Raw genomic sequence first — 13,827 nt, 5'->3', positions numbered from 1 at the left:
AAAAGTTAAGTTTTCATACAGGCTCGAATTCCTCGGCCTATATTGCTAATATAAATGATCAACAACAGCGGCCCAAGAACAGACCTCTGGGGCACTCTTGATATAACGTATGACGTTTTAGAGATTTATTTAACTGCACAAACCGTTACCTACCAACAAGATAAGCTTCAAGCCAAGTCAGAATGTGATCATCGTTCAGAACATACTTGAGTTTATGAAGTAGTTTTGGGTGAGAGACACGTTGTTTTTGCGATGGTTCGACAGTGGCACGTAATTTGTGACACTTGTTTCGCATATTGCGATAAGCGTATCTTTGAAAAACTGTAATAGAAGGATTATGCCAAGGTTTTTAGTTACGCCAAATATATTTTGTTACGTGTGCTCCTCCCTGTAATAGCATCTGACCAAGTGATCGCGGGTTTTTAAAGGTGTTCACGAGCTGAGCCTTCTGCTGAACTTTACCCATGAGACCTTGTTTCGTGGCCGGCTAGAGTTTTTGTGTCTGGGATTGTACTTTGGGACGGAGCATGTCTCTTAGGCGCATAAATCTCGTGCCCCCCCCCCCCCCCCCCCCCCAAAAAAAAAAATAATTTTGCCTTTTTAGATTGGTTTACTCAAAGTTGGTGAAGAGGGGAATATATTTATATTTTCTTTAAGGGAAACACTGAATACATTCTGCCGCCACCGAATAAAAAATCTTAATTTTCAGCTTAGCAGGCTGGAAGCGGAAGGGTACCCCTATCACGTTCTTCAAGATGTTCCTTAAACCCTGCGGAAAAATTAAGGAAAGACAACAGCACAATCTGTAACAGGGGGCATAGAAGGATGGGCGGACCTGCTGTTTTGCAATACATACACAACATGTCCTATAACCTGAAGAATGTGGCGCATTGCCTTGATGTACGGGTAGTTCTTTTAACGTAAAAAACACGTTCTCCATGGTGCAAAAAGATAAGTAGATCGGCAGAGGAATCAGCTGTGCAGCGAAGAATCCGCAAAAAATGGCATGTAACCAGGTTCCGCGTGTGCCTCACAAGCCTTACGTATGAAATCTCCCTGACATGTGCAAAGGTGCACGCTCGCCAGACGGGGAGATGCCCAATAAAAGGGTCAAAAAGCATGCGTTGGCGAATAGGCAATCCATGTCTGGCCACCCAGTGGTCCACGGTGATCATCGAGAGTGCAAACCCATCTTGAAAAGACCATGCGACCGTCCCGTCTTCCTAACCCGTTGTCGACAGCTTGGTGCGACCAAAGAGAAACACAGGGTCGAAGCGCTCCCCAAGAGAGTGGAAGTCTGGCGCTCTGGCGTCACTCTGGCGCGTGGCGTCCTGCCGGTCCGGTCAAACAGTCTCGAAACGGTTGGAATCGGGTGGCTGAAGAATCAGGGTTCCCCTGTGGAGATGGCCCGGACCAGGCCGCCGGCGTCGGCAGCCTTGACTGCGGCCCTTGCGCAGAGCACGACCCGAGACTTGAAGCGTCCCACCCGTAGTCTGGCGCCCCTCTGGATGCCCTGGTTCAACTGCCGCAGGCACGCCATCAATTCCTCGTGGCTGTGACAACGTATCTTGTAGCCACTGATCAGCTCTCTGTTCAGGGCCTGCAGCTCCTGGTACCAGTTCCGCATCGACTTGCTGCAATCCGGAAATAACAGAAGCACGCTCACTGCAACTTTAATTTCACGAGAAAAAAGAAAAAGAAACTATACACTTCCGTAGAATATTCTAAGATTTGTAGTGGACATTGCAGTTTTTTTTTTTCAATTCCTGGTTATTTTATTGAGTTAGTGAAAACCTTTATTCTATTCCGAACTCTCTCCCTTTTTAAAAAAATGCTGGGTACACTTTGGATTTCTCGCTTTTTTTCGTATGAACTGATTGAACACTCGACCGCGAACGCTCGTGATCAATGCTCGCTCATAAAAAAAATAAAATAAAATTACTTGGTGCAATGATAAAATATTGAGCCCAGAGTCGGGGGGTCCTAGGTTTGACTCTCGTTGGGGAGCTCCTACAATTTCATCCATTTCAATTTACTGCTTATTTAAGAAGCGTGTTACGGATTCCCTAACAGTTTCTGTAGCGGTATCCACCCAGGCGGATAAGCCATCTCGGTGGCTCCGAGGCGAGAGCGTCGGCCTACGGATCCCCATGTGGCGGGTTCAAATCCCGGCCGAGGTGCCCGCAATCTGACGGAGGCTTATTGCGGAGAAGGCGCCGTGTAATCGAGCTTTCGGTTGCACGTCAAAAGATCCCCAGATGGTCGAAATTAATCCTCAGTCCTCCGCTGGGGCGTGCCAGATGCCCGCCGTTGGTTTGGCACGTAAAACCCCCAAATTTGACTTTGACCAAGGCGGATACACTTGCACGTACCCACGCGTAGAGTGTGGGGGCAGATGATAAAATTGAGGCGGCTGACTGGTCCGGCGAGTGCGTAGCTTCCACCGCAGTGTCACTTTGGCATGAACATAGAAGAGTTGAAAACTTTCCTATGTAGTATCGTTACACAGCTCTGTTAAGTCGACCTGGGACTACTCACTTGGATCTATGGTCAAATTGATTTAAAAGGTTTTTAACAAGCGCAAGCAAAACAAGAACAATAAAGACACAAAGAGTACAAGTTTTAATCTAACGTCGAAGTTTCTCCCCGTGTTCTGGTACCGTACTCACAAGTCGCCCATGAGCCTAGAGTCTTCAGCCCTCAGGACGAGGTCACGAACTATAGTGGCGGTGTCCGCCATGTTGGCGGATATGGTAAGCCTCGCGGATAGGTGTTCTTGAACCTGCGAAATAAAGGAAGTGGCTCGCACTTTTCTAGAACGCACACATTCATCCCAGCAAGATAGACTTTGCGCTGTGTCGGGTTTTCTGCTAAAGTCGCCAGTCGCGGGACGTGCGCAAATAGGCAGGTGGTTAAAGACGGGAAGACCGTGTGGACGCGTTGTTGTACTGTCAACCTTGTGCCTGTTGCGGCGGTAACTTTAGTGTACCACCGCACTGATTTAATGCTTCTTCATGACGCTCAGCAAAGTGTCTGCGTCTCCATTTTTCTTGGACATCGACACCTTAATGCAAGCACTAAAATGAATATTTCAGCTGAACAACAAATAAAACAATGACATTTTTTCCCGGGACTTTCTAGATGGAAGTCATAAAAATATCAATATGCAGTAATTTAACTTTTGAATGCGCACAGTTTTGTTCAACTTCTTTTTTTTTTGCCATGAATTATTTTGTTTACGTTCACAAAATAAACAAGTTCAGCTTTTTCGACAATATAGAGCAACGTTTCCTAGTACTGTAATTGCCTCTGCGCCATAAAACGCAGTGAAGTAGATTTTGATGTTTCCTTAAAAACATTTTATCCTAAAAAATGTCCCAGAAGGTTGGGCATGACCGAAACCAAATGTTTATCTTAACTACCTGTGAGACAAACCTGGTTCGAACTTGCGTGAGACGTGACGGTCGGATATACTGTCATCGTGCCTGCAGTGAATACCGCGCCTTTTGTATGATCTATCAGCAGCGTGGTCGACTACGGCGTTAAGCCAGGTTCACACTGCCCCTACATCATGACAAAGAAGGTCTGCGAGCACGAGTCACCCCAATATCCGTGGTTCGAATGTCGCCTTTCAAGCATCTTTCTTGAACTCATTGGCATCTGGCATTCGAAGCACGGATCTCGCGGTGACTCGCGTTAAAATTTGCTTGCACCCTGAATTGTGTGTTCTGTATAAGCAGGTGTGAACCCCGGCTTCAGAGACTTTATTTTGTGCATACATCTTTCCATCAGCCAGTTTTGTTATGTCAACGCTGCCGCGATGCATCGAGGGAACTTTATTCTTTCTGCACGTGCGACAACCTCGCTGGAGCTGTGCTCATGCAGAGCACGAGGCGGCACGAACCGTCTTGTGCACTGCTGCCTGCCTCCTGCTAACTAAAGTTATGGCGGCGTCACGCGTACGGCGAACGTTCAGTTAGATCGGTCAATTAACAAGCAGTTGAAAAACTGTCGAGTTACAGGGCTGTGGCGATACTACTAGCGTGTCTGGAACGCTTCTCCGACTGGTTTGTTTACCGTGTCCAAAAAGTGATCCCTCACTTTCCTCCTGAGAGAAACATACAAGTTCCATGCAGTTTTCTGATCGCTACCCTCGCGGTATCCCCATGAGCAGCATTGGATGTTGCAGGCACCTGTTCTGTTGTAGATCGCTCTCCAGTGCACCTGCCCACGGAAGTATCGGCAGCCAAAAGTTGGGACGCCGCGGCGACAGCAACACTGGTATTTGATCGAGATTTTCGCGAGCGTTTTATTAACATACCATCAGGATTTCGATATCTGACAGCGTGACACTCTGACTTCTGCGACTTCATCTGTTGCCACTTCGGACCCACTTTTGATAGATGGGGAAGATATGACACTAAACGCACCAGTCGGAGACGAGTTCCAGGCATTATAATACCAACTTAGTGGTGACATGTTAAAGGCAAGAAGAGGTTCTTCAGAAAAAAAGAGTTTGAGCTGAATTCTAGAGTAGTTTTATCCCGTGAATTTGAATAAAACATTAGTCTTTCCCGGAGATGCAACTAAATGCGGGAAACATCCGACTAGTCGTTACGTCAAACTAAGATCTTTAGGCCGCCAAACGAGTGTCGCTCGTGTGGGCAGCACATCCAATACACCTATTGCTAGAGAATGCCGGGATTTGTGTTCCACGCGCCACAAGCGCACGCCTTTCCCGTATAAAAGATTCGAAGTAAATAACCAAAATAAAGCGTTGCCGAACGCGCATATCGATAGTCGTCCTTAAGGGCAGGAACGGTCTTGTAACCTATGTTCTTTTAGAAAGGGAGAAACTTTCGTCCATGAAGCAGGGGAGCAAATAATTCTCCTGCTCATTATGGCAGCCCTGAATCGAGCAAACCGAGCTCAGTGAGGCTTAACGAGGACGCTACGTCTCTTGTACGTGAGCAGAGGCGCAGCAAATAAAAGCGCAACACGAGCTTTCCGCGAGCTGTGTATATATTCCAAAGCCAGATTCCCCCGCAGGTACAGAAACTCCTATTTCGAAAGCAGTTACTCAGTCTTCTCGTCGACAGCACTGCGATGTTAAACGGAGACAACCGATACCCAGCTACTTCGCGCACTTTACGCCTTACCTTTGCTGTTCGTCAACCGCACATCACGGAGGAATGGAGAACCAATCCGCGAAGCCAAAAGCCGCTCTCAAAAGAACAAATTCGAAGTCGCTGTTCATCGTCTAGCGTGAAAGAAGGTTAAATCGCTTGCCACCAGATGGCAGGGTCAAGCAGAGTAATTGCAATTACTAGGCTAGGTACCGCTAGGTACCGCCCAATTCATGTTCTACAAAAAAATATTTTTATTTTCTCAGGCCACCATTACGCATCGGGATTTTCGGGAACCTCTGCGACCTCTGCTATACGCACATCAGACACCCTACGCATACTACAAGCATCCGGTGAACATGCATTGAGTGCGTACAGATACATGTCACATACAAACATCAATACAACGGCACACTAACCCGAACACTATGCCCGAGCTCTCCGTTTCCGTCTTTTATACTGGTCGTTTTGAACGTACGGAATTTCTCGGTGACTCCCTAAGCAAAAAAAAAAAAAAAAATTCCCAGCATACTCCTTTTTTTCCAGCAATGTCATACCTCTGAGAGTATTTTGTATGGCTCAGGGGAAAAATATTTTATTAAAAAGTAAATGCTCGATCTTGCCGTAAATAATGAAAGCCAATAAATCAATGCGGTTCGAAGCCGTTAGTTTGTTTCCCCGTACGGCACGTCGTAGCCTGTATTTCTATTGTAGCGTTTGTTTTTCTATTCGGCTGAAATTGCCGTCTTGAATTAATCTTTGTAGAGCAGATATTCACTCAGCTGAAAGTGATGCTTCACGGGCAGAAAAATCGCATTTCGATCAACTTGAAGGCAGTCAAAGCCGTGACTTAGGGCAGGTGTAAAGTCTACGAAGCTACGCCGTCGCGAGCTCGAAAACTTCTAGCGCTCATCCTAGCGCGCCACTTAAAGGGCAGTATTTTTAAACAGCAAATTAAAGAGTAGCTTTTTATTTTCGATTTTACTTACTATTCTTTTTAATGCTAAAATTCCACACTGTGAATATACGTACTTTCCGTCATAAGTTCGCACTGTTCAGACCTTTCCCCAGAGCGCAATCGCTCTCGGCGAGGAGACAACTGAGAGTCACAATGGCCACTGTACGATAAGAGCTTACTCTTCTGACCAGCGTTCCAACATGACTACCGGCAAGTCGATCGATTGCACGTGCCTAATCCTTCAAGTAGTCTTAAACTTTTTAATGTAAAGCGGAATGTCAACGTGCGACACCCCGCCCCCTCCGATCACGTCCCGACCAGCGGCATCGATTCCCGACAGTTTAAGTCATCTCATCTTGTTGTTACAGAACTGATACGCGAACACACGGTCACATCGGCGATAATTCCAGTCTTCTGTTCAGAACTTACAACACTGCCATCACGATGTTGCTGCTATGTTGCTGACACGCATAAATACAGAACCGCGTTGAACGCCGGTAGGCACTTGGCATCGGAAAACAGAACCGAACTCAGCACGGAAAACACCCAGGCAGCCGGCAGTAAAACCAGCCTGTCTTGGAAGCAGTTCCTGCGATTTCCATAACGTCGAAAACGTCGACACAGCTCCGCGTGGTTCCGCTACTGCAGTTCCGCGTGGGTCCCGTAATCCGGAGCCGGCCATCTTACCCAGTCTAGATAGCGGTGCTGGCACTACTCCGGAACTTCGCTGTTTCTAACGGCTTCGTTTGTTCGTTTGATAAAATTAGTGATAAAAACGTCAATGCAACCGAAATGTTCTGCACGTTTGGACTAGAAGACGCAATTACAGGCGGCCTTCGCTGCCGCTGAAGCTCAATCAACTCAACAACATTTATAAACCAACGTGCGCGACGTGCTCAAAAAACGAAACCGAAAGAAGATGAGTCGGGAGGGCGAAGGCGAAAGCTTTCTCCCGTCTGCCTGGAGGAGGAGAAAAACGTTTCATTCATCCCTGTTTCTCGTGTCCGCTTGGGGGCGCGTCAGCAGGAGGGAGGAAGACGCGCCGTTGCTACCTTTTTCCTCCATTTTTTCTTGGAGTGTATGCCATTCGTTTTAGGTATTTGCTTTAGAAAAGTTACTACTGCTGACGCCAGCACGTGCGGCGGGTGGAACACCAATTCCTGCATTCTCCTTGATAGTTGAGTAAATAGCAATAAGCCTATAGCAAGCTTGCCAAGTATATTCCCCCATGCTCACACCAGTCGTGACGGTCCTATTCTGACCATATTGAAAATAGCAATAGTACGCGCGCATAGCCTTTATAGGCACCGAAAATACGCGAGAGCGGAGATTCCGTAATCTTCTTGAATAACGTAACGGTCCAGCAAGGGGGGCTTCAGTTGTAAGCTGAAAATAATTTTCTTTTGCGTCCGTGCACCAAATTAAAAATAATATTCTCGACATTCACGATCCCGGAGGTCAGATGATGACGATTTAGGTGTTTTCTTCGGATACAAAACCATGACAGTTTCCATTTAAAAGCAACCTCTTTCCAGTTTAGCAGAGTGGATGCTGGAAAGGGAGTCGCCTCCTCTCCACCGTTCGCTCTGCCAAAGGGGAGAGAGCTGGGAGGAGCTTCTACCTTGCTCTTCGACTGTCATCGATTATAGAAGACGAGTCCTGAGAATGACGTCATCGTTGCTGGATTCGCACCCCGCCCCAGGCGGCAAACACGCTGAAGCTCTACAATAGTTTGCCTCAAAGTGACAGACGCGGCTGCCGTTTTGCGGTGTCTGCGTTGTGAGACGCAGCAAGACCCGCTTTGCGGCGACGCTGACGCGAGCTATGCAGGGCTGCGTGGATGTACCAGTGATGACGTTTGGAGGGGAAAAAGGGAGACCTTGTCTTTTGGGTTGCATTGGCTGTGATCGCATAAGCGGCATCATATATTCCACACACAAAACAAAAGAAGCTGTACTGCAGTACGTTAGGATGCAAACGCTCCAAAACGCGTTCCACTCCCAGTAGACAAAGATGGCGGCGCGCAAAAAGCAGTTGTTCGAATGGTCTTTGTGATAGTGCATCTGACCGCATCTTTTTCGGTATACTAAGGCAGCCATTTATCAAGTCGCGCTGTGCATGAAAGGCTTTTACTCGGCAACAGAGCACCAGGTGCGGAATATGCACGGATTGCAGACTATGCACCAGGTGCAGACTGTATACATGTAGAAGCTTTCCTTTATTATCCTATTATTTTTTGGCAGATTATACATACAGTGGAAAGTACGGTAATTCCAGTGTTGGTGACATTTCTCGTCACGCGAAAAAGATTTTCATTTTTTATGCAAAGTTATAACAGTCGGAGGTGCCATAGAACCTTTCAGGCTCCATTTAAAACGAAGCGGGGTTATTTGAAGTTGCGCGTCAATTAAGAAAAAAAAATACGTGCCTTGCTCATGAGAAGCTGCAGGTTAGCGTTATCTTCGGGGAAATGGGCCGTAGACTCGAGTTCTTGCAGCGACAGGAAGGCTGCAAGGGACTGGACCATTTCGGCGGCCACTTCCATCATGTCCGTCTCTATGGTTACCTGTGAGGAAAAACAGAGCTCGCAGCTTGCTTCGCGTGGTACGTGGGTGCACCGAAGACAGACTTCATCTAGTCACTGACGTTACGAGAACGGCAACGGCAGGGCTTTTCTCCCAAATCCTCGGCTCCCAGCGCGTACTTTTGGTCTTCCGTTGTACTTTGTCCATTCTAGCCGCGCTCGTGATGCAAAAACGCCGAAGAGGTGTCGAAGGTGGAATGCTCAAGCTAGGAGTTGGACGAGTGAAGCTCCTCTCTGCCATTCTCACCTTGTAAGTGACCACTCGCGAGTCGAGCAAGACTGACGGCCCCTAACGGTAATACACTGAACTGGGCGGACCAGGTCCTTTTCGCGATTTCTGTTCGTCTGTTTTGACTTCCCTGATTACATGTTTTCGGTGGTTGGCACGATATAACAGTTGTTCTGGTGGCTGTAGTTACTGCCGCATCAACGTGTTGCCGAGCTCGCTCTCAATGCACTCTACGCAAACGGATAAACCAGATGTGAATTTATCACCGTTCATCAGCACCATAAAAAGACAGTAGGTTCATCGTTTCCCTAGGCCAAGCGTCTGAAAGGACGCTTAGGCCAACACATCGCAGCAGGCTTTAAATTTAGTGGATACCAATATAGGCCAGTCATTTTGAGACCAATCGTTGCCTGCTGAAACCCGAGCATTGTGCGTTGAGCTGGCACAGGCGTATAGTTAACAGAATGTATGCCAGTGATTGAACTGGTGCCAGTGCGCGGTTCAAAATAAAGGTACAAATCGACTAGTCTGAAAGCGACTTCCGGTAATGCATTTCTATGAGGAAAAGTGAGTGAACTTTCTCCCTGCGCTTGATTCTAGGAGCGAATATCCCGAATAATTCGCGCGTACTAGATAGCTTGGAACATTTCTCATTCGCGCACCCCATAATATTGGTCAGTTTCAGTGTTCTTACGTGAAGCGTCTTTAGGGTAGGTTTTTACATTAAGTGAAGAATAAAAAGCGTCACAATGAGTTTTTCCGCTCACTTTATCTGGGTGATTCGCCGGTAAATTTGCCGGCTCAACTTAACGGCAAAATTGGATTTGTGTGTAAGTCACGTGACCCCATTTCCCGCAAAATTTGGAGGGCAACAGGGTGGAGAGCAGTGGGCGGAGTCAGTGAGTAGAAGAGAAAAGAAGAGTCCTCGTGATTAAGCTCGAGAAGAAATGACTGGAAGTAAGTAGCGCTACACGAAATCAAACCGCTCATTGGTCAATGGGGGGAGACGAGTGGGTAGTATCAATGGGATGGAGGAGTGAATGGGCCAATGAGTCATTAGGGTGGAGAGGAGTGGATGGAGCCAATGGGTTGGACCAAATGGCCTGTATGGGAGTGTAGACTCCTAAAGGCATAGCTCGAGAAGAAATGCCTCAAGGTCATAGTTCTTTCTAAACCAAGAGCGTCTCACGCAGCAACAAAAATGCAGGACTGTTTGCCACACATTTTAGAGCGCAGCTCTTAGGCGCCCGGTTCCGTGTTTCGCGGCGTCCGCGCGGCGTAAGTGCGCTAAATTTAACAAAAAAATTGACGTCACGTGACGTTAACACCAACTCAATTCGTCGCTCAATTTAGCAGGCAGAGTGACGTCACAAGACTTTGTGTCACGTCACCTATGAATCATTTCAGTTTCTCCGCTACATTTTTCGGGGAAATTGACGTCACGTGACCGTTAAATTTCCAGATCACGTGGCCTCAATTTTTCAGCAAACGTTTCCGGGGAAACTTTGGCACGATTGGAGGGTATAAAGGAGGAGGAGGATGGGAGTTTACGGAGGCGGCGGATGGGACGTTACGCAGGATGTGAAAAGGAGGGTATGGAGCAGGAGAAAGGGAGAGGGAGAAAAGCAGGAAGGGAGAAGGAAATAGGAGGAGCAGAGGGTACAAAGGAGGAGAAGGTGCATACCCTCCCCTTCTCCTCCTCAAGTGCTCTGCTCCAAATTCCCGTTACAGGGATTTGTAAACGTCTTTCACTTTTAGAGCGCCGCTCTTAGGCTCCCGGTCTAAAATATAGCGGCGTCGCCGTCGACGTCGGCGTAACCGCCCCGCTAAATTTATCCGGAAATTTAAATGGTGTTGAGGTCATATGACGTCATTTTCCGGCATGTTTTTTGCGGGGAAGCTGATTTGTTTCTGGGGTCAAAAGGAGGGGAGGAGGAGAAGGAGGAGAGAAGGGGAGGAGGGAGAGCCAATGAAAAGAAGGGGAGAGGAATCGTAGTGAGGGGGAGGAGCAGGCAGGGTACGGTGGAGGAGGAATGGCGGATACGCCCCTCCTTCTCCTCCACGCCTTTCGAGGAGGAGCAGGACAAGGTATGCCTTTCCTCCTCCTCTGCACCCTTCCTTCCCCTCCTCTCCTCCTCCTCAAGAGCTGCGTTCGAATTTCGCATTACAAAGATTTGTAACTGTCTTTCTTTATTTCCATCAAAATTATGACATTCAAAACGGCGCTAAAATTGCTTCGCAGAAGTGTTTGTGTGCACCGTCCAACATTGTTACTGGGAACACGGCATCCGGGTGTTAGAGCACAGCTCTTAAGTGCCGCTTCCGGATATCGGGACGTCGCCATCGGCGGTGCCGCGCTAAATTTAGCAGGAAATTTGACGTCACGTGACGTCAACACCACTTCGATTCCCCGCGAAATTTAGGGCGGAAAATCACGTCATATTACTTGGTGTCACGTCACCTATAAAGAAATCCGGTTTCTCCGCTAGATTTAGCGGGAAAATTGACGTCGCGTGACCTCAACAGCAATTTAATTCTCCACTGCATTTAGCAGTGGAGAATTGGTGTTGCATTTAGAAACACCATTTTAATTCCCCGCTAGACTTAGTAGGAAAATGGACGCCACGTGACCTCGACACCAAGCCAGTTTCCCCGCAAAATTTAGCGGAGAAAAGGACGTTACATAACTTGGCGTCATATCACCTTTGAACAAATTCAGTTTCACCGCTAGATTTAGCGTGAAAATTGACGTCACGTGTGGAGAAGAAGGTTGATGAGAGGAGGAGGAGGAGAGAGGAAGAGGGGGAGGAAATGATGGGAGCACAAAGAGCAGAGGAGGAGGTAAGGAGAACAGGGTACGGAGGAGGAAGAGGGGCAAACCATCCCCTCCGTACCCTCCCCTACTCCTGCTCGAGAGCTGCGCTCTAATTTCGCGTTACAGAGATTTATAAACGTCTTTAATCTTTTTGTGCGGGGGTTTATGTTCCGAAGCCACGAAGAAGTATCTCTAAAATGAAGAGACTAGAGTGCCCGCTCAGAGGGAAAATACAAAGAAATCCCAGGAAACAAAATGTCGTCGTAGCACAGTCAGCGCCACGAGCGCGTGCAGGGACACGCTCTTTCACGCGCTTGAGAACAAAAAATAAAAATAAGCGTTCGAAACAAAATGGCCAGATGTCACCACCCCAAGCAAAGCGCACATGAAGGCACCCTAGAAGAGACGTCAGGAACTACGCACTAGTGTGCACGCGTAGCCGATAAAAACAAGGTAAAGTCAAGGTGTGAGTGTGATTTGCAATAAATAACATTACACTTATTCACTCTTCTGATCATATTGTCGTGAATGACAGACAAACAGGCAGCAGAAAACAAAATGAACTAAAGATTCAATAGGGATTAACTTGCGCCAGAAACTAAAAAAAAGAACTGGTCAACAAAGCAGCAGGGAGCGTCGACGGCAGCAGCAGCAGGCACGGTGTGTCGGCGACGCAGCTTCATATCGCGAGAGAGAATCAGTGAATAAATATGCTATGCGGTGCTCTGCTCTTTATCTACTTTGCTACTCATCTCGAGTATTCGACCGACCTAGAATGTTTGGGAAAGCGCTAGTACGAGACTGACTACTTATCGTTCTGGCCTCCATATCATTTACGCTCGGGGTAAGAGTATATGCGAATTTTCTAGATTAACGGAGAAGCTACCTTCTTGATAATGCATGCAGCAATATATGGGTGCAAATGTAAGTTTGTTTAGCTTTCAAAACGCATATCTACGTACTCGAAAGCTCTTAAAGTGAGGAAAGTTTAGAAAGCTCTTTTTGCGCAATAATTTCCACACGAGAATCAAAGCACTTCATTCTCAATTTTCACCTTTTAAATGGTCATTCTAGTGCTTATAAATATTGCACATTATCAATATTATTAGCGTCATCAGGCTGTTAGCGCTTCTTGAATAAGTACGTTATTTTTTACTGTTATTCTTGCTTAGGTTCGCCGCTTGATTTTACTGCGCACTTGCCGGGGAATATAGGACTAGACTCGGAGTCATGAAGAGGTAAACGTTACTCACTTATCGTAAAAATACTGTAACTAAAGCAGATGCGCTTTTATGATGTTAATAAAGCTACCTTCTATTGGCTATGACCCAAGTAGCAAAGGCAGTTCCTGTTGTTCTCCGTCAAAGAGACACAATTCCCGTGCGTTTTTCATTAGTAAATTTCCCCTGGACCATTCAAAACAACGCCCCTCCAACAACACACTCCACATTGACGGGAGATAGATCCCAAAGGTCTCTGCCCTCAAAGTCCTAGAGTTTCAGATACAACCCACTAGACTCCGTCACCACTTTTTTAACGCCATAGAAAGGAATATAAACCTAACTATGCGGAGAGCAAGTCGTCTGCTTGTTGCGCAGGACTTGGGTTGCGGTGACGTCAGAGCGACGCCAAGCTGTGATTGGCTTTGATTTAAAAGATAGTGGGTAGATTTCAATGATACCTTGAAAACTACACCTATTTTGTTTTTCAATCAGCAAATAAGAGCTCGGCATCCTGACGTCGTCGCAGCTCCTATGCACGAAACAGACGAACTTGCGGTCTGCATAGGTCTCCTCAAGAGCGCCACCAACAAACACGCAGGCCTTACCGAGCAGGACAGGGTCCGCCTGCTCCTAGCCTTCGTCGTGAGGAGAACAGTCTGCTCCATCCCCTACCTTAAAATGACTCTGGCAGACACCGACAAAATTGATATCCTCATTAGACGCCCCTACAAGACGACACTACGCCTCCCCCCCCCCCCCCCCCCCCCCCTTGAGCACGTCCACTGCCAGACTCGAAGGCCAACGAACTCGTCGAAGCTCTCCTATTGGGACAATACAAACGCCTCGCCTGAACCCCCACAGGAAGACACGTTTTGAAAAACCTAGGAATATG

At 47.3% G+C, this 13,827-nt stretch overlaps 1 protein-coding gene across 1 annotated transcript in view; it reads right to left on the bottom strand.

Annotated features, from left to right (window-relative positions):
- Nucleotides 1–1,384: 1,384 nt before the first annotated feature.
- LOC115328492 (Bardet-Biedl syndrome 2 protein homolog) overlaps nucleotides 1,385–13,827 on the bottom strand; it is a 94,368-nt gene continuing 81,925 nt past the window's right edge. Inside the window, exons 15-17 of the mRNA XM_042289194.1 lie at nucleotides 8,513–8,668; nucleotides 2,670–2,782; nucleotides 1,385–1,634 (exon numbers count right to left, since the gene is read on the bottom strand). Of these exons, the coding sequence (XP_042145128.1) occupies nucleotides 1,385–1,634; nucleotides 2,670–2,782; nucleotides 8,513–8,668 (519 nt within the window). The remainder of the gene's footprint in view (nucleotides 1,635–2,669; nucleotides 2,783–8,512; nucleotides 8,669–13,827) is intronic.

Source organism: Ixodes scapularis, unplaced genomic scaffold (genome assembly GCF_016920785.2).
Source record: "Ixodes scapularis isolate PalLabHiFi unplaced genomic scaffold, ASM1692078v2 PGA_scaffold12__126_contigs__length_90152505, whole genome shotgun sequence".
Classification (NCBI taxonomy): Eukaryota; Metazoa; Arthropoda; class Arachnida; order Ixodida; family Ixodidae; genus Ixodes; species Ixodes scapularis.
This window is presented reverse-complemented; position numbering and strand designations above follow the sequence as displayed.